This window comes from Exophiala aquamarina, assembly GCF_000709125.1.
Source record: "Exophiala aquamarina CBS 119918 chromosome Unknown aczIA-supercont1.13, whole genome shotgun sequence".
In the NCBI taxonomy this organism is placed as follows: domain Eukaryota; kingdom Fungi; phylum Ascomycota; class Eurotiomycetes; order Chaetothyriales; family Herpotrichiellaceae; genus Exophiala; species Exophiala aquamarina.
In genome coordinates, this window is record NW_013550575.1 from 764,914 (window position 1) to 786,790 (window position 21,877).

General features: G+C 49.7%; 10 protein-coding genes across 10 annotated transcripts; 4 read left to right on the forward strand and 6 right to left on the reverse strand.

The window, feature by feature from the left end:
* Nucleotides 1–143: 143 nt before the first annotated feature.
* On the reverse strand, nucleotides 144–2,354 carry A1O9_10581 (uncharacterized protein; the record flags this gene model as incomplete). The annotated part of the gene is made up of 1 exon (XM_013400742.1): nucleotides 144–2,354. One exon carries the CDS (start codon nucleotides 2,352–2,354, stop codon nucleotides 144–146), a length of 2,211 nt encoding a protein of 736 aa, XP_013256196.1.
* A 1,927-nt stretch (nucleotides 2,355–4,281) lies between these two features.
* On the forward strand, nucleotides 4,282–5,506 carry A1O9_10582 (uncharacterized protein; the record flags this gene model as incomplete). The annotated part of the gene is made up of 3 exons (XM_013400743.1): nucleotides 4,282–4,974; nucleotides 5,040–5,266; nucleotides 5,320–5,506. The coding sequence occupies 3 exons, from the start codon at nucleotides 4,282–4,284 to the stop codon at nucleotides 5,504–5,506; spliced, it is 1,107 nt and encodes a 368-aa protein (XP_013256197.1).
* Nucleotides 5,507–5,583: 77 nt separating this feature from the next.
* Nucleotides 5,584–7,475, reverse strand: A1O9_10583 (uncharacterized protein; the record flags this gene model as incomplete). Its single annotated transcript, XM_013400744.1, has 3 exons — nucleotides 5,584–5,789; nucleotides 5,839–6,977; nucleotides 7,027–7,475. The coding sequence occupies 3 exons, from the start codon at nucleotides 7,473–7,475 to the stop codon at nucleotides 5,584–5,586; spliced, it is 1,794 nt and encodes a 597-aa protein (XP_013256198.1).
* A 1,142-nt stretch (nucleotides 7,476–8,617) lies between these two features.
* On the reverse strand, nucleotides 8,618–10,224 carry A1O9_10584 (uncharacterized protein; the record flags this gene model as incomplete). Its single annotated transcript, XM_013400745.1, has 2 exons — nucleotides 8,618–9,341; nucleotides 9,392–10,224. The coding sequence occupies 2 exons, from the start codon at nucleotides 10,222–10,224 to the stop codon at nucleotides 8,618–8,620; spliced, it is 1,557 nt and encodes a 518-aa protein (XP_013256199.1).
* Nucleotides 10,225–10,553: 329 nt separating this feature from the next.
* On the reverse strand, nucleotides 10,554–12,367 carry A1O9_10585 (MFS transporter, SP family, general alpha glucoside:H+ symporter; the record flags this gene model as incomplete). The annotated part of the gene is made up of 4 exons (XM_013400746.1): nucleotides 10,554–11,199; nucleotides 11,252–11,765; nucleotides 11,815–12,108; nucleotides 12,175–12,367. 4 exons carry the CDS (start codon nucleotides 12,365–12,367, stop codon nucleotides 10,554–10,556), a joined length of 1,647 nt encoding a protein of 548 aa, XP_013256200.1.
* Nucleotides 12,368–13,141: 774 nt separating this feature from the next.
* A1O9_10586 (alpha-glucosidase) lies at nucleotides 13,142–14,896 on the forward strand (the record flags this gene model as incomplete). Its single annotated transcript, XM_013400747.1, has 1 exon — nucleotides 13,142–14,896. The coding sequence occupies one exon, from the start codon at nucleotides 13,142–13,144 to the stop codon at nucleotides 14,894–14,896; it is 1,755 nt and encodes a 584-aa protein (XP_013256201.1).
* Nucleotides 14,897–15,521: 625 nt separating this feature from the next.
* Nucleotides 15,522–16,957, reverse strand: A1O9_10587 (oxalate decarboxylase; the record flags this gene model as incomplete). Its single annotated transcript, XM_013400748.1, has 3 exons — nucleotides 15,522–16,183; nucleotides 16,240–16,579; nucleotides 16,631–16,957. The coding sequence occupies 3 exons, from the start codon at nucleotides 16,955–16,957 to the stop codon at nucleotides 15,522–15,524; spliced, it is 1,329 nt and encodes a 442-aa protein (XP_013256202.1).
* Nucleotides 16,958–17,364: 407 nt separating this feature from the next.
* On the forward strand, nucleotides 17,365–18,219 carry A1O9_10588 (uncharacterized protein; the record flags this gene model as incomplete). Its single annotated transcript, XM_013400749.1, has 1 exon — nucleotides 17,365–18,219. The coding sequence occupies one exon, from the start codon at nucleotides 17,365–17,367 to the stop codon at nucleotides 18,217–18,219; it is 855 nt and encodes a 284-aa protein (XP_013256203.1).
* Nucleotides 18,220–18,922: 703 nt separating this feature from the next.
* On the reverse strand, nucleotides 18,923–19,730 carry A1O9_10589 (uncharacterized protein; the record flags this gene model as incomplete). The annotated part of the gene is made up of 2 exons (XM_013400750.1): nucleotides 18,923–19,231; nucleotides 19,287–19,730. The coding sequence occupies 2 exons, from the start codon at nucleotides 19,728–19,730 to the stop codon at nucleotides 18,923–18,925; spliced, it is 753 nt and encodes a 250-aa protein (XP_013256204.1).
* A 1,410-nt stretch (nucleotides 19,731–21,140) lies between these two features.
* A1O9_10590 (uncharacterized protein) lies at nucleotides 21,141–21,866 on the forward strand (the record flags this gene model as incomplete). The annotated part of the gene is made up of 1 exon (XM_013400751.1): nucleotides 21,141–21,866. One exon carries the CDS (start codon nucleotides 21,141–21,143, stop codon nucleotides 21,864–21,866), a length of 726 nt encoding a protein of 241 aa, XP_013256205.1.
* Nucleotides 21,867–21,877: the final 11 nt, after the last annotated feature.

Sequence of the window (21,877 nt, forward strand, 5' to 3'; positions counted from 1 at the left end):
TCTTCGGAATTGAAGCTAACTTTGCGGCCTGAGAAAGCAATGGAGGTTGTGTGGGGTCTACTCTTGTTTCCTAAACTCAACATCTTATCTAAAGACTAACGAATCTGCTTAGATGAGCTTGCCACTCTCAGTGCGTTAGACATCTAGTCTCCCATGTCCCAGCACACTAGTTGCTCGAAGAAATCAGCATCCGAAGAGCCGCCAATACGGGTATCGCCAACGGCCATTCCGAACTCTAATTCATGTGCTGGACGTATGACCTCGATCTGGGTACAAGGATCGTGCACCCATTGCACGGGAATCTCGTCTTTTCTCTGCTCCCCCACAACGCCAACAAATGGTACAGCAATCCTGGATGTGAAGCTCAGAGCATTAGGAGTGCATAACGCATCCACAAGCTCTGTCAAGTCAGTCGACTGGGTAGGAAGCGCCCTTTTTATGGTCGAGTGGGCCTTGAGTTTCTGTGCGGCAGCATTGATCATCATTGCCGTGGTGTCAGCGAGAAAGTAGATTTGTCCCAGCTGCAGCAACATATTCCAGCAGAGATAGAATCCTTGGAAGCTATGATTACGAATCCGTGCTGCATCTGATGTGCTGTACAGGAGATGTGTGACGATCGCCGGCTCTATTGCAGCAGTAGCGGTCTCGGGCAGGTACAGCAATAAATCATTTGTGTACAGGCCGCCAAAACTTCCAGTAATGCTTTGTGCGGCTTGGAAGACCATTTTGATGGCCATGTTTCGGATTCGCTTTTCCTCAGTCTTGTGCACGGAGAGGGAAAGTAGAGGCCGGTATAAAGTCATCATTGTCATAGAATAGTAAGAGGCTAACAAGGCTCTGTGAACGTTGGCCATATTGCCTTCAGAGCCTGAAGACTGTTCAGGAGCGTGCTCAAGCTGCTGGACCTCTTCGGGTAGATACCCATACCAGTTTTGCAGTTCCTGTCCACAGCTGCTGATGTTGGCCCACTTGATCCCGGTTGTCTTGGGAACCAGCGAGACGGTTTTGTTGCTATGTGACTGAGGGCCCAGGGTTTTCTGGATCGAATACTGCAGCGATAAGATCTTATCGATGTATTCAGACAATTGTGCTACAGCCATACAACAACTGGCCACGATCTCCAAGTTTTCCAGGTTGAACTCGTCGATCGGGAGGTTGTATCCCACTGCCTCGAGTAAAGTGTCGAGCTCAAAGTCTTCTATTTGAAGCATAGGTACGTCGAATCTGAACGCCTTGGTTTGCACAGGTCTTCTTAGAGCGACCGCGAGCAGCCTGTCTCGTATCAACAATGACCACCAGGTCCGCTTCAACACCTTCTGTCTGTGCTCATCAGATGGGCCGATCGTGGGATCTAGATAAAGCCCCATGCCATTAGCGTGCAAAGTTGCTATTCCTATCCAATAGTAACTGTCTCGGATCTGGCCGTCATCGCCGTCCCAGAAGCTCATCAATATTGCAGATTGAAGGATCGAGAGATGGTCAGACTCGATACCGAAATTGTGCAGAATATTGCAGCGCTCATACAATATTCTACGACTCTTCTTGCGATCTTTTGTACCCATATCCAGGTCACAGAATGGAGCTGCTGCAAGCATCATCGATTGGAAGACAAGCAGACTTACAGGACCACATGTCATATCCCCAGAGACCGCTTTAATAATACCGACGAGGTCCAACATGGGCGTGAATGGGTGAACCCAGGTCGCGTACGCGCGTAGAAGTCGATCTCTTGACTCTGCGTCTGGAATAGTCAAACAATCTCGATTTTGGAGATACCAAACATCATCTGCAGGTATGTGGTCTGGTAAAGCAGCAATATACGATGGAAGGCTTGGAAGCGGGTGTTGCTCGCTACAGAGTGTCTGGCTCGGTGAAGGGTACGATCTGGTCATACGTTCGAGCATGTCGCTCTCATCGACGAGTAGATTATTCAGCTGCTCCTGCTCGACAAAATTGCTACCACCAGATGCCAGAAAGTCGCCGATTCCCAAGTCAAAGATATTGAATGCTGTATCATTCACTGGGGTTGCGGTAGCCAGTGTCTTCGCACCACTCCCTCGAGTTTCTTGGGGAGATTTTTGTATATCCCCAAAGTCGATGATAGCGTCACATATCGGACTCTGTGGATGATGAGTGCTGGTGACGAAAGAAGACCCAAGTACTCGATCTCCTACATGTCGCCGTTTACTGATTGGAACAACACAGAGCTTGTTGTCCAACCTACAGTTGGTGCATGTCTCCCCTGTCCTAGTTACATCACAACGAACCTTGCGCGTGCGACATGATTGGCATGCTTTGGGAGCGCGCTTGTGGACACACCCTCTCCTCACTGCTTCCGAGACCCGGAATCCCATCTGGAGATGATGATCGGAAGCGTGGAATTGAAGTGTGGGCGTAAGCAAGCCAACACGGACTAGAAATTGAATCAAACTGCAAACATTGAAGGCAGGAAATCACGCGAGCATGCTATGTTCGGAGTGTCATGGTTCTTGAGCTCAGGAAGCACGACTTGTATAAATGCGAACTTAGTTTGAGTAGAAGTTATTTCCAGGATGTGAGTAAGGCCTTGATCATGACTAGACCTACTCATGTGCCCTCGTTGAGGGACACGACCAGAAAGGACTTCCGGTGGAAGCATTTCCGAAAGGTTGATCTACGAATAGCAATATTCCAAGAGCAACTTCAGAGTTCAACCAATCTTTTATGGGCTGGTTCCTGTGTGCTTGGGACAAAGGTGGATTATGGCTTATGATTTTGACTTTCTGCCTAAGCATCACGATCAAATTACCTGACATCACTACAAAGAAGAACTGAACACCGAGTCGAGAAAGTGGGGAGCCTCAGCAGTTTCTCCAGGCTTCTCCGTGCTTAGCCTAAGCTCGTGGTTCCTACTCCACTGGCGTCCAATGTCTGCATTCATGACCTCACTTCAGCGGGGAAACTTCTCTAGGCGTCGCTTGAGAGCTCGCTCAGGGTAACTTTCAACCCAAGGACCCCTCAACTGGCCCAACTTAGAGTGTCTTGGTCTCCTGGATTGGATAGCCTTGCTTCCGAGACGGATTCCGGTCTTGGGAGCCATTTCAGCCTTGCTTCCGAGTATCAACAGATTCCAACTCCGTACCATGTTTTCACCCATGCTTTCACTCTAGGATAATAGCAGAACGGCAAGATTCAACAAACAGCTGGTTTTATTTGCTCTCTTCCCCGCACTTTATGCTAGTTAGTACGTTAATGCTGTGGATGGGGTCCATCCTTCAGGGGGAAAGCTGAATATGCGTCTGGAGATCCAAAGTTAAGTTTCGTTTCTGCAGGGCTGAACTAGCTGCCATACAGACAGAAATACACAGACCGGAACCCTGTTCGCATCAGAGAGGAGGTGGGAGGTGGGATGCATGTATAAAAAGGCTTAGAATCTAGTTGTGGAAGAGTTGATGCTCTACAATTTCAATATTTACATCTAACCCTTCACCATCGATCGCGCAGACTCTCACAGACTTGGCAAATATGATGTCGAGATATGTTCCAAATGCTTTCAACTTGGCCGTTGTTATCTATGTCGCTCTGGGCTCTACAGCATGTAGTTACGGGCTGGCTGTCATCGGGTAAGCAATACTTGAAGCAGCCATTGAAGCATACACCAGAATAGCAATGTCTATTTGTGCTTCCGGCGCACATGTACAAGGCGGTTACTATGCTTCGTAGCTTCGGAAGCAACCACTAACGATGTTATAGTTCTACAGCTGGGCAACCGAGCTTCTATAAATCCATGGGGTTAGCTGCTTTCGGTGAGGAAGGATACTCACGAACCGCACAATACCTAGGTGCTTTTAATGGTCAGGGTCACCAGGTCCTTCTATCCAAAGCTCACGGAAGACTAAAGAGATGTTACAGGTCTAAACTCAGCCGGAGCGGCTCTTGGAGCAGTGCACAACTCCTGGTCCGCAGACCGGCTTTCTCGAAAACATACTATGCAAATCGGTGCAATCATCCTGATTGTTGGTGCCGCTTTATGTGCCGGCAGTATGAATATCCCAATGTTTCTTGTCGCAAGATTTATCTCTGGCTGGGGAATTGGCATCCTGATCTGTGTCATACCAATGTAAGTGTTCGCGGTTATGAGAATGAGATGATATAGCTTCGTATTCAGTATCATCACTGACAAGTTGGCAGGTACCAGTCTGAAGTCTCTACCCCGGAGACGAGGGGCTTCATGGTCTCTATGCATGGTAATTTTCCGATTCACACAAGATATCATGGCTGTGCTTACATGCATTAGGCGTCATGTTCGCAGTTGGCTATGCTCTTAGCGCATGGGTGGGCTTCGGCGTGTGGTTCATCTCTGCGTCTGGATCCTCGTCCACATTTCCCTGGAGGTTTCCACTTGCCTTGCAAATTCTCCCCGCTCTGGTTCTCTTAGTTGGCTCCCCTTGGCTCCCCTATTCACCACGATGGTTGATGCAACAGAATAGATTTCAAGAAGCAGAAGCTGTGCTGTTCAAACTTCACACACGCCCTGGAGAAAGTGGCGAGGATCATATGGCACAAGCTCGTATTGAGTTTGAACAGCTTCGTGCTCAGACCGCGCTCGACCAAGAGATGGCAGCCAAACGTTCACGTTGGGAGTTGGTGAAGACTCCTGGCAACCGCAAGCGTGTCTTAATTGCCACAATACTCATGTGGGGTGACATGTTTATGGGCCCAATCTTCATCGCTAACTATGGAGTTATCCTATTCACGCAACTTGGTTTGAAGGGTTATGTCCCTCTGATGTGTCTTTCCTTCCTGGTGACAGCGACATTCCCGGGCAATCTCGTCACAGCTTTGTTCGTCGACAGATTTGGGCGCCGTATTTTCTTGCTGATCGGCTGCGTTGGGATCACGATGTGTTTGATGTTTGAAACTCTGCTTCAAGCACTTTACCTTGAAGGTGACAACGTTGCTGGCCAGCGTGCTGCGGTCTTCTTTATATTCCTAGTAAGTTGCTGGCAAGCTTTTCAATACCATACTGCAGCACTGACTGATCATGAAATCAACTCCAGTACGCGATCTTCTGGTCCACCTTCATGGATGCTACCCAGTATTTGTACCTCTCGGAGATCTTCCCAACTCACCTTCGTGGACAAGGGGTAGCAGTGGGCATGTTTCATTACTTTGTAGCCACTATTATCATCCTAGTTGTTGGCCCGATTGCATTGGACAAGATCGGCTGGAGATTTCTGCTCGTCCTCCTAATTCCCACGGCCTGCTATACAGTGGCGGTCTATTTGTAAGTGGCTGGACGATTAGGGCGCTTGCGAATAGCTAACCAGACTTCCACAGCCTCTTTCCAGAAACCTGTCAGCGATCGTTGGAGGATATCAATGCCCAGTTTGGCGAGGCAGTAGCACTTCCTTACTATCACCATGCGAACACTGGTGGGGGCGATGAAGAACGCAAAGGCCCTAATAGTGCTGAGATCGAAGTGGTACGACGCAAGGACGAAGAAACCGCTATGGCCAAGGCCTAAAAGACATGGCATATGATGGAAACTGGAAACATCCGTCACCCGCTGTGATCTCTGCGAAGGTTGTTCATGGTATGAGCTTAGGAAGCATCCGGGAGCCAGAGCAAGTCATCCCAAATCCAGGCTTGCGTAGTGATGTCAAAGGGCTTGGTAGTTCGAGGAGGTGCGTTTCCCGGTACTTGCGAGAGTGGTAATTGCATGTTTGTGACCGTGGGTGTTGTCCTGGTAGATAGCTGACTCCTTGAAACGTATGCAGGGGTTGCATTACCTTTGCCATCTCGGAACACTGTGGAAGGGTTAGATAAAGCTAACTACTTCGATACAAGAGTTCTTACCATCCTGCAAGGATAAAAGAGCATCACTGAAATTCCCGTCATGAATGTCTGATGGAAGAAGAGACTGAAGCGGAAAGAAATCGGTATCCATGTCAAGCTCCGAGCCCTGTGATAACGACTGAGAGCGATTTTGATTCAAGTCGCTGAGGGCGCCCGAGCACTGGTTCCTGTCGTAGGTTGTGTCAGTACCAGATACGTTTGCTGAGCCAGCAATATTATTATTTGCCGAGGTTCGACCACTGTTGAATGGCCCACCAGTGTCTACAAGAAGTGCTTTCATTTCCTCGGCCAGGATCAGACGAAGAAGCTCTTCTAGAATCTGACCGCATTGATCTGACACAGTCGTTCGATATTGGTGCAATTTGGGAAGTTTAATGATTTTGCTCAAGGCGCGCTTCGCCTGATGTGCTTGATCAGATAGCGGATCAGATAGAGCAAATATTCCAAGGACAACGCCAGCGGTAAAGGATTGGATCCCAGTATATGCGGCACCGTGTGTACTTCTTGAAGCCACTAAATGGTCCGGATAGTCCCCTATCGTCGATGTTCTCAGTGATGATATCCAGCACTGACACTTACTTGACTTTATCATGTCATTCACTTCGTCGGCACATTCATTCAGGCCTTCATCAGCGGTATTCCGAGAGGGAATGCCAACTATCAGTGGCCATCTAGGCACCTGGTTCATCGTTAACAAAGGTCGGTGTAAGACCAACTGAATGTTGTCGTAGGACAGCTGCAGAACCAGGGCCTGGAGTTGAAACACCTTCGTTGTCTCTCGGCATCGCTCATTGGTAGGTAGTGATTTGAGGGATTCAGGCCGTAGCTCGGGAGGAATACACTTTTCCCAGCGGGTGAGCCGTTGATTGATGCATTTGATTTCTCGAACAATGTCTTTCAGTGTTACTCCACTCCTAAGATAGATATTCCGCGTGATCGCAGATGCGATGCGATAGAGCCGAAATTTGAAGCGCTGATAGGAGAAAATAGTGACAGGCCCTACAGTAACACCTTCGTACGTCTCTTGGGAGTCAAATCCCGGGCAAGTGAGAGCCACGTCTTCGATATTTGCAGGCATGGCCACATCCCATTCATTATCCTGCATGAGACAGGGTGTTCCATAACTGATGGCGCCAAACCTATACGAACAATCAGTACAGGAAGAAAGTGTCTCTAAGATCAACCTACACCTCGGCCGTATATAAAGCCCACCACAATCTTCGCCAGACCTCTTTTACAACGTGATCGGACATCCTCCAACTCGATTCCTTATGAAGGCCTATGGACAGTGCCACCTTCAGTGCGCTCCCCAACGTGGCAAAGCTGCGTTTTGGCAGCCCATGGTAGAGGTGATATGACGACATGACTATGGCAATCTGTACAGCCTCGATACCAGATTCATCAAAGATTTCCAAGAGTTTGAGCTCAATGCATCGAATCAACTTTCTTCCAAGACTATCGAGGTCGTGACCCTGATAACTTGATTCGGCATCCGGTGAACCAGCAGCATACCTGGCGCCCACTCCAATGACGAGGACAGCAAGATAAACAAACGCCGATCGATCCTTACGAACATAACCCGTCGAGAGGATTTGCTGCAACTCTGTCCGAAAAGATGGTTCGTGAAACAGGACCATGAACCAATGAACAGCGTCTAAATACTTTCTGAGGCTGTAGTTCACAAGATCTACGGGTGGCAGTTCTTCTCCGATGAGATCTATGACTGAAACATAGTGCCCTCCAGTGTCGGATATTCGTGCCTCGGGGCTTCCGCCAGGTATTGCGGCTGTTGGATGATGAAGCGTCGCAGTTGAATTGCGTTCTCGGAAAAGCTATGGCTCTTGCTCAGCATGAGGTGGCCGCCCAAGGGCGGTAGACTTGCCTGGTCTAGGACCTCGTACGTGGATGTCCTGTCGCGATAGAGTTCGGGTGATGCCCCTCCCTGCTCTTCTACATCGAATTCTGCGGTGGATCCTCCATTATGGCTCGGTGCCAGGTAGGGATTCGGCCCATTAGAAGGGAACGGAGAGGGTGGTGGCTCAATGCCAATCCGACTTGGAGAAGAATTCCGCAGAATCTCTGGAAGCCTCGGGGGAATGGCTGTATCAACGTCATGGCGAGTACTAGAAAGAATCAGTTGATTTCGAATCAGGCGTGCGTGTAGCTTCTTTACAACGGACCGTGCCATGGTGTCTCGTTCTTCACACTCCACCCCTGCGCGAACGCAGAGGGCGCAAGGCCTGGCGTTGTCGCACTAAGGGGAAAGGGTTTTAGGTCGTGTCCCTGTCGGCAGTGGAGGAAAACGCACTCTCAACTATTCCGCCGTCAGTCTGATGACAATTGCGCCGGCTTCCAGGGGGGGGAAGTTAGTTACCTTCTGTCTGCGACATCTCGCACAAGCCTGTTTCGCTCTTGGAAGAGGTCTCTTCCTTGTCTGTCGAGGTGTTGACACAGACATGCTGGTCAGGTATGAGAGAGACCGGTACTGCTGCCTAGAGTGGGCGCCAAAGCGATATAGGCCATCCTTGAAGATTTATGTAGGAAGAAAAGACAAGATGCACCTTGCAACTGCCATGCTTGAGATTTGGGCCTCGGGAGCCCCCGCCCTAAACCCTTTCAAGCTGCGGTGCCGAGGGATGCTTATCCGAAAACGGACATCATAGGGACTTCCACGGGCGGTTCGAGAGGTCGAGCGGGACTGATGGGTGCAGAACTCCGGGGTGCCCAGGGGGGAGGGTTACCTAGGGGCGCCCGAAATTAACCAAAATTCAAGCCTGCTTTAAGTAGTGATAGCTCCATTAGAATTCTCTTCCAAAGGAAATCGAAGATGCCTTGCAAGCGGCGCAGTCATCTCGGGCAGCGTTTGCTCCACCTTGGTCATTAACAGAGGCAAATACTTTCTGCTGCCACCTGGTAGCTGCGAGATCAGCGAAAGAAAGTGCCTTAGATTATCTTCGGGTCCAATCTCAAAGCCGCTTGCCTTGGCTTCACCACTGGGTATGTATGCAATCACGTCCACAAGGGTGAATGCGATGTCGAAGACCTTTTCGGTCAGCCCGATCCCATGCATCTGCATGCTATGAAGAGGCAGCTTCCATGTTGATATCGCCAGATCCTGGGCGATCTTCAAGGGATATCGGAAAGTCAGACTTGCGTCCGTCGATTCGCTGGAGAGAAATCCTAACATCGTACACAGTTGCCAGACAATGACCCGAAGCCACTGCTGGGATACGCGGATGTTTGCCAGTTGAGTCTCCCCCAGATCCACTGAGGATGGGACAATGGAGTGGATATTCTCGGAAAGTCGAACGAGGATCTCTTTTGATGCTGTACTACTAGCTCTGTTCCAAAGAGCAATAAAGTCGTCATCGATTGGGCGAAACAGTTCTGCCAGGTAACGAAATCCGGTCAAAGTCGGGTCGTTACTGACGGTCTGCTCAAGCAACGGAGCTTGGGGCGTTATCTGAAGTGTTATGGGGCGACGTCTACGGATCGCATGAGATCTAGAAGGCTGTTTAGTAGCTGCCAGGACACCAGAGCCCTGAAAACTCACCGTTCAGAAATGAGAAGCAGCCAGTATAAGCGGTTGAGGGCTTCGTCCGCCATTTGGTCACTTGAATCCAGCGTTGCAGAGGTGTAGAGCGTTGTTGCCTCCCTCAAGAAAAACCATGCCAGTCGATGTTTTCCGAGGGCCGAATGGCAACCGTAAATGAAGAAGGTGAGCACCACTGTGCGCAGTGTCGGCGTTGCCAGTATATCCAAATGGCTTCGAGCCGATAGCGCTTCACGCAAGAGCAACTGTCCGTATGGATGAGGCGCATACTGGATCTCTGCTTGCGCAAGATGTGTTGTAGAAATCCCGCCTGTCTGGAGGATGACAAAGGCACAGAATGAGCACAGCAGACAGTAGGCTTCTTCGCCAAGGCCTCCCCCTCCAGCTGCCGATGAAGCAGCTTGGATGATAAATTCCTGCGTCAGTATTGGCACAGTGGAACGCATATGTGAGAAGAAAAGCTCGGTACACAGTTCAATAACTTTTGCTGGCAGGAGGCCGGCACTGCGCAGAAAGCCAGTCTTGGTGAGTTGCGAGTCGAGTCCTTGAGGGCTCGTGTGAACATCGAGGGAGAAAGAAGGAGAGGCGTAGAGCAAACTGTGGCTAGGCTCTGGGCTCGCCGGCGCAGTATACCGGACAGGCTCTGGCTGAAAAGCGCGAAGCTCTGAGATGACATTTGCAGTATCACCCTTTCGTCCTTTCTTCTGACGCACCGATAGAAAGGTGCATTGCAGGTCTGCCTGCTTGCAAGCTGCACAGGGCTGACCCCAGGTGCATCTGACTTTGCGTCGCCTGCATGCGTCGCACGCCTTAGAGACGGTGATGCGACTCATGATTCACTCATGGGGTGGAGGGTAATTGATCAGACGCCGGTACTCAATCATAGTGGTGCCCGCGATTGCCATAAACTTCTATAGAAGGGAAGATTCTATTGAGTAATATATTCAGTAAATTATGCCATCCAGAAGACTAGCCTTTTTTTTCCGCTGCGGCTTGGGTCCATCTAGGAATACTGTAAATAGCCACAAAACTCGATATTATGACAACCACAATTGAGCCACAATAGGCACGGTCTTAGAGCTTTATCTCATCACTAGGGCTACTAGCTATATACCACTAAAGTTTTGAGAGGAAGAAACTAGATTGCTCCTTCGACACCGTTTCATCGTTTCTCATCAGCCAAATCAATCTCATCCGTGCCAACAGACTTCTTGTGCGAGCCAATGGTAGTTTCGGAATATGGATCTATCTCTGTCGAGGCAAATTTGCGAGCAGAGATACCTCGCTGGAATAGGAGGTCCAATTCGGCGTAGGTTCTTCCTTTAGGCTCCGGCAAGCGAAAGTACACCCAAATTGCGGAAAGCAGGCAGCTCCCTGCCCAGAAAAATGCAGCTCGACTGCTCCAGTTCCATGCGGCGGAGCTAAGCTGATAATTCGTCATGACGTTGACGAATATATTGCTTGCATTGTAAGCTGCTCTGGCCAACACAATTGTCTTCGCTTTCAATCGGGTCGAAGACAACTCGGAAACCAAGGAATAGGTCACCGGGCCGACTGTGAAATCGTAGATGAAAGTAAAGACGATCAGCATAGCACCGATCGCCCATTCGGCGCTGCTTGAAGATGCAAATGAGAGACTCCCAACAATTACCAAGATTGTTAGCTGTCCGCACAGCCCGCTGAAGTGGATCGTGCGACGCCCAACCCTGCTCATCAAGAACCAGGAACCAATCGTGCCCACAATGCCAACAGCAGAATTCGCCATGGACAGGGAGAAGGAGTTGGTTGAATCCATCCCCGCTTGTACACTGGGATAGTTTGTCAGGTATGACGGTCTAAAAAGCTCGCTGGGTTACTTACAGGAAGTAGGAGAAATACCCCATCAGATTCTGTCCACCAAGAGTCTGGACAAGCCAAATACCCACGACGACTTCGGTTCTTCGCAGGTCGACGCCCTTGAAACAATCGCGGTAGGATACTCCCTCCTGCATGGATTTTTCCATTTCGTTGGTATGCTCAATGAGAGCGATTGTTTCATCGGGGTTGAAGTTCGGCTGGTTCTTTGAGGTTAATCTCAACAGCGAATGCTTTGCAGCAGCGCGGTTTCCATGGCGAATATGCCACCAGGGGCTTTCGGGAGCGAAAATGAGTCCGGCAAGAATGGGGATTGGCCACACCCATTGGACACCGAATGGAATCCGATACGCCCATTGATCGGTTCGATTTACCGAGCCTCGATTGACTGCGGCAGCAAAGAATTGCCCGATGACCCAACAGAGATTGATGAAAGTCGTCAGGTACGGTCGCAGAACAGTCGGAGCCACCTCGGATGCGTATGCAGGTGTTACAGATTGGAAAGCGCCCCATGGGATGCCTGTTACTGTTAGCAACACTCTTGTTTGTAGGAGGTTGATTGATCATACCACACAGGATCTCTCCGACCACCAGGACTTTCAGGTTCGGCGCAAAAAAGAGAACAAAGATGAAGCATATCATCAAGACAAGCGAGCCGATCGTTGTAGTCTTATAACCATATCTGTCTGAGGTCCAGCCAGCAAAGAGCAGCCCAAAGATCTCTCCTGCACGCGCACCGTTTGAGAGTCCAGATTGCCATGCTGCTGATACCGCCCACTTTTCGGTGGCGGGATTGTATACTCCATATTTCTTGTTGAATTCCGGGTTGGCATAGAGACTTCCAAGAAGTGCAAGGTCGTAGCCTGTTTTGAACAACAAGAAACGCATTAGTCGATGGCCTAACATCAGACAGACTTCCTCAAACGCACCTTCCATAATCAACGTTGACGACAGTAGAACTGACCAGCCAATGGCATGCGGATATAACTTGATGGCTTTGGCCAAGGTCATCTGATGTTCTGAGTCAGACGCATGCTTTGCTTCCCCTGCAAGTCCGAGGCCTTCAGTGTGAGATGTTGTGGCGTCTTCAAACTGCTTTTGATCTCTTGCCTTCTCACTCATGGCTGGCACAGCATCTCTCTCACCAGGTGTCGACATGCTTAAGGTATGTTCCTAGGGGCTTATTGGTGAAAGAGATAGGCACAGGTGGGAGCGATTTTAGAAACCCAAGATGCCTGGAGAAGGAGGAGGAGATTCCTCACAGTTAGGCCACTCGCCGATATTTATCTTCTTTCATCATGTCTCTGGGCAACTGGAAAAAACAAGCGCCCATCCGTTCTGCTACCGTCTGCTACCGTCTGCTCACTCCACGTGGAGTATGGTCTTTTCAAGATAGTCTACGGAAGACTGTGGGGTTACCGCAGGCCCCCAGCTCTTAATGCTTCCTTCGATTAAGATTGGGATATTTTTCGGGACATCAGTCGCTCGTAAATGAGCCACTGACGCATGGGTTGCTTCATTTCTGTCTTCTGATTCGATTGACCCCTGGCAATAGAAAAGATGATTGTGCAAGCCGTTGAAGGATTGGCTGTTGCCAAGACGGATGCAAGTCGGAGATTAGTCGGATACAAGTCGGAGTGGATGACATGATACGGAGCAAAGTCGGAGGTAATGCGGTAGACGATCAGTGATAGACCCTCATGGAGCAATTCTCGGTGGAAGACTTGAAAAGATCCCTTTCAGAAATGATGGGCAGAGATAGCGGTGGTCAAGACTTACAATTAAACTGGCTCTGCGACATACCTCGTTCCGGGAGTTATATCACAGCCGCATCTTCAACTCTATGTCACCTCCTGAAGCCATTCTCCTTTTTATCTTTGCTGAGGTTTTATCAATATGATATCGAGAGTTTCTCCTCCTTGGTGGAAAGAAGCGACAATATACCAAGTCTACCCCGCGAGCTTCAAGGATACGAATGGAGACGGTTGGGGTGACATTCCGGGGCTGGTCTCTAAGATCGATTACCTGCACGATCTAGGCGTCGATGTGGTTTGGCTGTCACCGATGTTCGAAAGCCCCCAGGCAGATATGGGCTACGATATATCCGACTATCAGAAAGTATACGCTAGATACGGGTCCCTTCAAGATGTTGACAACTTGATTGAGGCTTGCCATTCAAGGGGTATGAAATTGATACTGGACCTGGTTGTCAACCATACATCCAAGGAGCATGAGTGGTTCAAGGAATCAAGATCCTCACGTGATAATCCGAAGCGAGACTGGTATATCTGGAAGCCCGCTCGGTATGACATGAACGGCAGGCGGAGACCGCCGACAAATTGGAGGAGTTATTTTGCAGGTGGAACCTGGACCTGGGATGAGCTAACTCAAGAATATTACCTACACCTCTATGCATCAGATCAACCGGATTTAAATTGGGAGAACCAGTCTTGCCGCCAGGCCATCTATGAGAACGCCATGCGATTCTGGCTCGACAGGGGTGTTGATGGATTCCGGGTGGACACTGTCAACAAGTACAGCAAAAGGACCGAGTTTATTGACGCCAGAATCGCAGATCCCAAGAGTGAGTGGCAACCTGCGCCTGAAATGTGGTGTAATGGTCCAAGGATTCACGAGTTCTTGAAAGAAATGAACAGTGAAGTTCTTGACCATTATGACGTTGTCACAGTAGGGGAGCTTTCCAATACACCTCACCCACAAGGGGTTTTGGATTACGTCCAGGCATCTAAGAGGGAGCTGAATATGGTATTCCAATTCGACATGATTCGGTTAGGAACAGGTGACGGATTCGGCAGCAAGTATACCTTCAAGCCCTGGAAACTCAGTGAATTGAAGGTATTAGTGGAAAGGTGGCAGAAGTTCATTGAAGGCACAGATGGCTGGACGACGGTGTTCTGTGAGAATCATGATAACGGAAGAGCAGTATCTCGATTTGGCTCGGACAGCCCGGAGCACTGGGAGAATTCCGCAAAGATGATCGCTCTTTGGCAAGCTACCCTTACAGGGACGCTGTTTCTGTATCAAGGTCAAGAGATTGGCATGACCAACATGCCAGAAAGCTGGTCCATCGAGGAGTACAAAGATATTGAAAGCAACAACTTCTACCGTGAAGCGGAAAGAAACGCAGACTCGGCGGAAAAGGACCGGGTAATGAGTGGCCTTCGGATTCTTGCTCGAGATCATTCTCGTCTTCCATTCCAGTGGGACAGTTCTGCACACGGTGGCTTCACCTCCTCTAGCACTGAACCATGGATGCGCGCACATGATCATGCTGGTAGAATCAACGTGGCGAATCAAGTGAACGACAGTCAAAGCGTACTGTCACTCTACAAGAAGATGATGGCATTGCGGAAGAGCCACGCGGATATCTTCATTCATGGCACATTCCAGCTTGTGGACAAAATCAACGAGAATGTCTTCACCTACATCAAAGAGAGTCTTGACGGCAGTCGGCGGGCCCTCGTAATTCTAAACTTCTCGAATTCAAAGCAGCCAGTACCAAATCTGAAGGGGTGTTCGGTAGATCCTTGCAACTGGCATTTGCTTATGGGGACATCGCGCGGTCCAACCGTAGAAGGCGCCTTGGGTGCATATGAGGGCCGGGTCTATGTCGATTTTGAACATTATTGAAAGGATCTTCTGGAGAGTGAGAAAGCCACAATCAAGGAAGTCATGAAGCTATGAGAGTGACCGCATTGGCTGTTTCGTGACCATATTCGGTGGTGTTGACCTAGAATCTTCATTGGCGCTAGAGTAAATGGATGACCCTAGCTCCTGGTCTGGCACTCGAGAATCAGGCAATCTTGTCGGCTCATTAGGATTGCAATACTAGTACTTTATCCTGTGATCTTGTGAGGCTCGCTGGCTGTGATCCTGACCAAAATAGCACAAACTCCTTGAGGTACCGAGGAAGCTAGTCCTGTAGCGTTAGAATTTCAACTGGGCCAACAGGGAGGAGCTTCATGCATGAAGAATCGCCACAATCCACTAGTTGCTGCTTAAACATTTTGCCAGAGATACGAAATCGAATCCATGTGATTGCTGCATAGTAGTCTGGGGTATGGAGGACCCTGGCACTTTCCAGTGAATCGGTCTCAAATAAGGAATATCGAGTATTTGATACAGTATCATTCCCATGATTTACAATTATAGTACGGGCACCAGTTTCAGTACAGCCAGCTTGGCCTACTGGAAACCATTCCATTCCTTTGTAGGGGACGCAGAAGCATTTTCCCAACGCCGTAATGAACCATGATTACTTTTCTAAAACGTTCCTGATGGGGTCCTTTTCGGCATCCTCGATTTGTTCTAAGAACTTATTTGCTGCCTTCTTGTTATTGGCAAAGAGATGGTCCGCAACCATCTTCTTCGGGGTCTCACCGAGCCATTGGAACAGCGAGAAGTCCTCGAACTTGTCGGCGTGAAAGATCTCCAGGACTTCGACGGGCTCGTCGTCACTGAGATTTTCAATGAAATGGCCCATGTTCTTTGGTACAATCCCGACGTCCCCAGCCATGTAGTCAAAAGTTCGAGCAATACCTGTTGCTGCAAAGATGGTGACACGGGCCCGTCCGCTGATAAAGTATGACCATTCATCCGCATTGGGATGCCAGTGCATCTCTCGGAGAGCGCCAGGTTCGATGTTGAGGTGAGCCGCAGCCACAGTCTTGGAAATGGGGAAGTTTGTGGAGTCAGTGATTCGAACCTGGCCGCCAGTGGTGTTGAGGGGTTTCTGGTCCATCATCTTGTGAGTGAATTGTAGCTTGGATTTCTTGACCCCTTCGCCGCGGGGTTTCTCTTGGTCAATGGGACCCGGAAGGGATCCTTGGAAGATATACTTGTCGGCAGGATCTAGGTTATCAAAGACCTCTGGGGCCAGGCGAAAGTTTTCCCCTAGAACGGACTTTGGAGTATGGGCTATATGCAGGGTCAGGGATCGCTCAAGGATTGCGAGAGAACCTGGAGCCACTCACCCAACCAATCAGTCAACAGGAAGGTCGACTCCTCGTCAAAATTACCGTCGTCGAAGACCAGGAGAAATTCAGTGCCATTTGGACTGAGGCCTTGCAGAGAATGAGGATGGCCTGGCGGGAAATACCATAAATCACCTTTCTGAAGATCATCCATAAAGCTTCCTCCCTCGGTGTCCAGAGCAGTGACACGGCATTCTCCCTCGAGGACATATGCCCATTCAGCTTGTTTGTGCCAGTGTAACTCGCGAATGACACCATGATCCAGTCTCATGTTGACACCGGCAAGCTCTTTGCTGGTGCCAAGCTCTCTGACAGTAGTTTGCCGAGTCCAGCCTCCTTCCTACTCTGCTTTAGCACACCTCGCACATGGCGTTAAGTCAATGGTGCTTACCTCAATTCTGATGTGGGAGTCAGCGAAGCTCCAACGCATGTTTGGGAGATTTCCAGAGTCGGTTGATGGCGGCCGGACCATATCAGGATTCTGCCTCTCTCGATCCCTGTTACGAGGCCCCATCATGGTGGCACCATCGCCATTTCGCCACGGCAAGGGCTCCAAGTCTTGTCCATAGGAGTCGAGCTTATGATCATAGTGGTCCCTGTGTTTTCTAGTATAGGGAGACTTCCTATCAAAAGGTTGAATGGCTTGTTGGTCCCTGTCATAGATGGGGACAGCCAAGCAAGAGCCTACAAGCAGAGACACGAGGAGTGAGAGCTGCATATTGACTTGGAGAAAGAGGAGAGAGAAGAGGAGGGAGAAGGATGGACTGCCAGAAGCTGTTAAGTAGAAGGGGGGCTATGGCCTTTAATACAGGCTGATGGATGCTCCATGCGAATGCGGGAGAGCATCGACGATTCTCAAGATTGAGCGTCACGACCTCACCAACCCACCTACGACTTCGCTTAATCATTCAACCGCCCCGGGTCCACAGCCTTTTCGATCAGCCACTGGCATCGTTGGCCGTCTCGGACGACGTCCTCTACCATGACGCGATTTGCCTCGATCAGGGTGACGTAGCCGGCAGATGATTCCTAAAACCGTTTCTCTTGGGAGGTTCTTCTAAAAGCTATACTCCTCTTCTTAACCTGGAGGTCTTCTCGACCGGCACTCCCCAGACCCTTGTCACGATGACTTCCCCTAACGGATATGGAACACTGGATGGAACACAATCGTCTTGGGTTACCACAGCTTCAGGAAATGAGCAGAGTCCATTACTTGCGAAAACGATTAGTTCGCCACGTTCGACTCGCGTTTCCAAGTATTTGAAGCAGGAAATTGATAGACGCCGGGCCGATCTCGTCCTTCTCTTGTCATATGTGATCACGGGCTTACTGGATTCCTCCGCTGTCTTCATATGGGGTTCATTCGTGAGCATGCAAACCGGAAATACTGTCTACCTCGGGCTTGGTCTGGTTGCTCCAACTGAGGGAACCAGGTGGATCAGGTCTGGAACCTCGATCGGGTTCTTCTGCGCGGGCTCGTTCTTCTTCAGTCGATTTCATCGATATTTCGCCCCAAAGCGTCGATGGGTACTTCTTGCTTCCTTTTCAGCCCAGTTGGTCTTGGTCACTTCCGCTGCAATTATAGTGCACGTCGATGCGGAGCGAGGAGGCGACCTTCGATGGGAGGTACTGGTACCGCTTGCCCTCGTGGCATTCCAAAGCAGTGGACAAGCAGTGACCAGCCGTGCTTTGCAATATAGCAGTCTTACTAGTGTGGTCCTCACCAGCATTTACTGCGACCTCTTCTCCGACCCTTTGATCATGGCTGGATTGACACAGAACGATGAGAGGAATCGAAGAGCAGCAGCCCCAGTCCTACTTTTATTGGGAGCTATGGTTGGCGGTTTGTGGGCGCATAGTTCTGTTGGTCTTTCTGGTGCTCTATGGACTGCCGCAACCATGAAGATTATTATCATCCTTGCCTGGTGCTTCTGGAAGGCGGAGCCGGGCTCGGATAGCAATGATGACAACCAGCCCTAGACAACCCAAAATCAGCGAAAGGTGGACTTAATGCTTCGACATTGGGGAACGGAATATCGAAGCAGGCCTGGCTCTCACAGGCTTCTCCACTATCATTCTGCGAGTCTTCCATTGCTGCATGGCCAGGAAGAGAGCTTCCTTCTTCCATCCAAATTTCTCATTGAGCCATTGCCGAGCTTTCCAGAAAACCGGACCCTCGCAACGTTCAGACCAGCACAAGATTCTTGCGTGCAAATGCAACAACCAGATATGACGCCCTCAACATAAGGAGTTTCCTCCTGATGCTGTCGTTGATGTTTGCTTGAAGCTGCCAGCTTCTCCAGGTGTTCGGTGGCCGCATGCCAACTTTCACACACTGCTATAAAGCTATTAGTAATGGGAACCACTGGCCGTTGGAAGATTATCAAACAGAACCAGGCTATGGTAAACCACCCCATTTCACCGATCGTGTGTGATATGTGATATTTACTACAGGGCCGGCAGGGTGCCTCTCCCGAGGGTGGGCTGGAAAGATTGCTTGAAGCGCGCAACAGTCTAGAACACGTGCACCGATAAACGGATCGTGAATACAATATTTTCTCGTGTTTTGTCTAGCTTCAGATTCAGGGTGCTGGTAGTCACTCACCCCCAGTGCGAGTAAACCTGGTCGTTTTCAATTGGCTATGGTTTCGGAGCACACAATAAATTGTCGTCCTTGATCGTTTCACAAGTATTTATGAAACCAAGTGAGCAAGGTTTGATACGCTTTCTCGTATGCTGCCTTGACGTTCTCATCCTCGAGATCACTTCTTGCAGCCATAAATCCATGGATCTGGTCATGATACCATTCGACCTGGTTAGGCACTTTCAGTGCAGCCTCGTATTTTTCCATAGCCGACTTATCTTCATCCTTCGATGGGATTGAGAGGATGGGGATTGTGATGTTTGGTGCGTCATTAGGATCTACCATTGCTGGATGGCAACTAGCTGCCGCCTTGAATGGAGTCCCCGCCTGTGAGACCAAGTTGACGATCTGAAGAGCTGCGTTAGCGTGATGTCCTCGTGGTACGGGTGAGCTGCGGCCCTACCTTCCCTCCCCAGCAGTATCCAACAACTCCCCAATTTTCGACACTAGGATTGTTCGACTGTAATTCTTCCATGACCTTCTTGACCCGCTCAACGGTCTTTGGCGGTGCCGCCGAGGTCTGGAAGAACTCGCCTAGCTTCTTGCCCTTCTCGTCCGTGTCTGGAGGATACCATGAGATATCTGCCGGCTTTCCTTCAAACCAGTCTGGCATGAAAACCTGATATTGATGCTCCTTGTCCGAGTGAGCCAGAATGTCGGCACCTTGGAGGGTCTGTGGGAAGAAGCCGAAGATATCGTAGATGACGAGAATACCTTTACTGGCTGAGGAGGGTCCGGTATTATAGGTCTTCAGGCCATTGACGGTGATGAAAGTGCCCTTCTCTTGGTAGCCCTTGCTGATGACCGCGGGCGTGTTGCAGCAAGCTGCAGACTGGGTGTGAGCCATGCTGGCGAGGGATCTAGATTGAGGCGTGTTGTGGGATGACTTGGTAGTATTCGCAAGCTGTTTGGCGAGAGCGGTAAGTCTTGCGCGAGAGGTCATTGGATTCAGTATCGTTCAACTTCCCAGCCAAGGCATTTGCAGACGCATCCTGGTGAAAAGTAAACGAGATATATTATGATACAACACGTCTGCACGTGCGGGGCTCGGCAAGGAGTAAAAGGCCCTTTGCCGAGGGGCTCCTGCCACATGACGTCACCAGGTCCGCTTGGCGGCTAACACGTGACGTCACGTGATGATAAGACGGTACGAGCGTCCCTGTGATCTCCGCGTCTTGTCCATTGAGATTTCTTTAGTCTTGCTTTTCTAATGAGGCCCAGCCTGGGCGTACTAAGAATACATCCGAAAATACCTTGGTGCTTCTCGTAACGCCAAGGCTGGTCCCGAACCGTATATATGGATTACGACAGCTACATATCAGATAGCGGTGTATTCGCGTATCTTTTGTCGAAGTTATATTGTTGTCGACTACCTTGTATCTAGTCGGCTATGCTCTAGGCCCCATACTTTGGGGCGCCATTATCCGAGCTTTGAGAACGCAAACTGCTTATGGCCCTGGCAATTTCGGACTCTCAGTCTTTACAGTGGTAGTCGCAGCGTCCAAGAACGTTCAGACACTGATGATTAATCGGTTTTTCATGGGTGTCTTCCGTAGCAGCCTCATTGATGTTGTTATTGTTGTTGTTGTTGTCGCCGCCCCCCTGTACTCAGATATGTACAATATAGATGAGAAGTGTCCAGCCCTTATAGTATTTACCTTCACCGTTTTTATTGGATCGATTGTTGGCTCCTTCACCGTAACGCCACTCGAACGGCGGCGGTGTTCCTGGAAGCTGGGAGATCATATGAAGTGGCTTGAACAGTGGCGGATGAGAGCTTTAGCCTAACTTCTACTCACGGACTTCCTCTTCACGACTTAGACGTGTACAACATCCATCTGAAATGGTTTGTTTTAGTCTCAATGTTGATAGTTGCCATTCTGGTATACCATAGGGTCTATGTCATCCGCATCGAAATTCACGAAGCGTCGAGATCAGTAGGTAGGATAGGTCGGAACAACTCTAATCCGCAGGCACATTGGATACACAATAATCCTTCCTTATGAGAGCGCACTGCCTTCCCGGAGCATGGATTGCAAAGTAAATTTTGCATAATTATGCGATGCACTAGTTAGGGCGAACACTGGCGAAATGTCACTAGAGGCCGGAGTTTTGCCGGGCTGGACTTTTGCCTACGACATTGACAATCTGAAAAATCTGCACGAGTACAACGAAATCAACGTAAGTGAGCTTGTCACCGTGTTGCTGGCAGAAAACCATCGAGCCACGCGGCTTCAACTCCTAGAGTTCAAGCACAATGGCAGCAACCCACCATGACAACGAAGTTAGAGTCGAGTTAATAAGGGACGCTGAAGACTTCGAGCACTGCTTTGTCTGCCTAGCAGAAGCATTTGGCCGACAAGCAAATGATACCATATGGATCAGCTCCAATCCAGGCTGGGACACTTCAGTCGGTGCTCGTAAAAACACCGAGCACATGATCGACCAATGGCGTAAAGCCAATAAAAATACACTGCATCTGAAAGCTAGCATTCAAGAAACTAGCCAGCCTCACTCACGGCGTATAGTCGGATTTGCGATCTGGTCACAACTATCTATGGTCCCTGGCCAAGGCGAAAGGCCAAAGGAATGGAAGCCTAGCGACTTCGAGGACCAGCATCCCGGCGATGAGTTGGAACAACGTTATATTTCCCAGATGCTCAATTCATTACAGCGCCATCGGAGGACTTATGTTTCAGAGCTTGCTGGACGTACACCTGCTTCGGTGATGGCACTAGATATCTGTGCCGTCCATCCCGCATTTCAAAGACGCGGGGTTGCCTCTAAACTCGTGGAACGGGGCCTCAGCGAAGCAAAGCAGCGTGGAAATCTCGAGGCAGTCACCGAGGCATCAAGCATGGGAAGGCATGTCTATGCCAAACTTGGATTCAGGCCACGCGCAGAAATCAAATTCGAGATTGACGAGGATTTTGCCGATCGTGTCTCACCATCGAACTTATTTATGCGAACCGGTAGCACTTAGTTCTAATGACT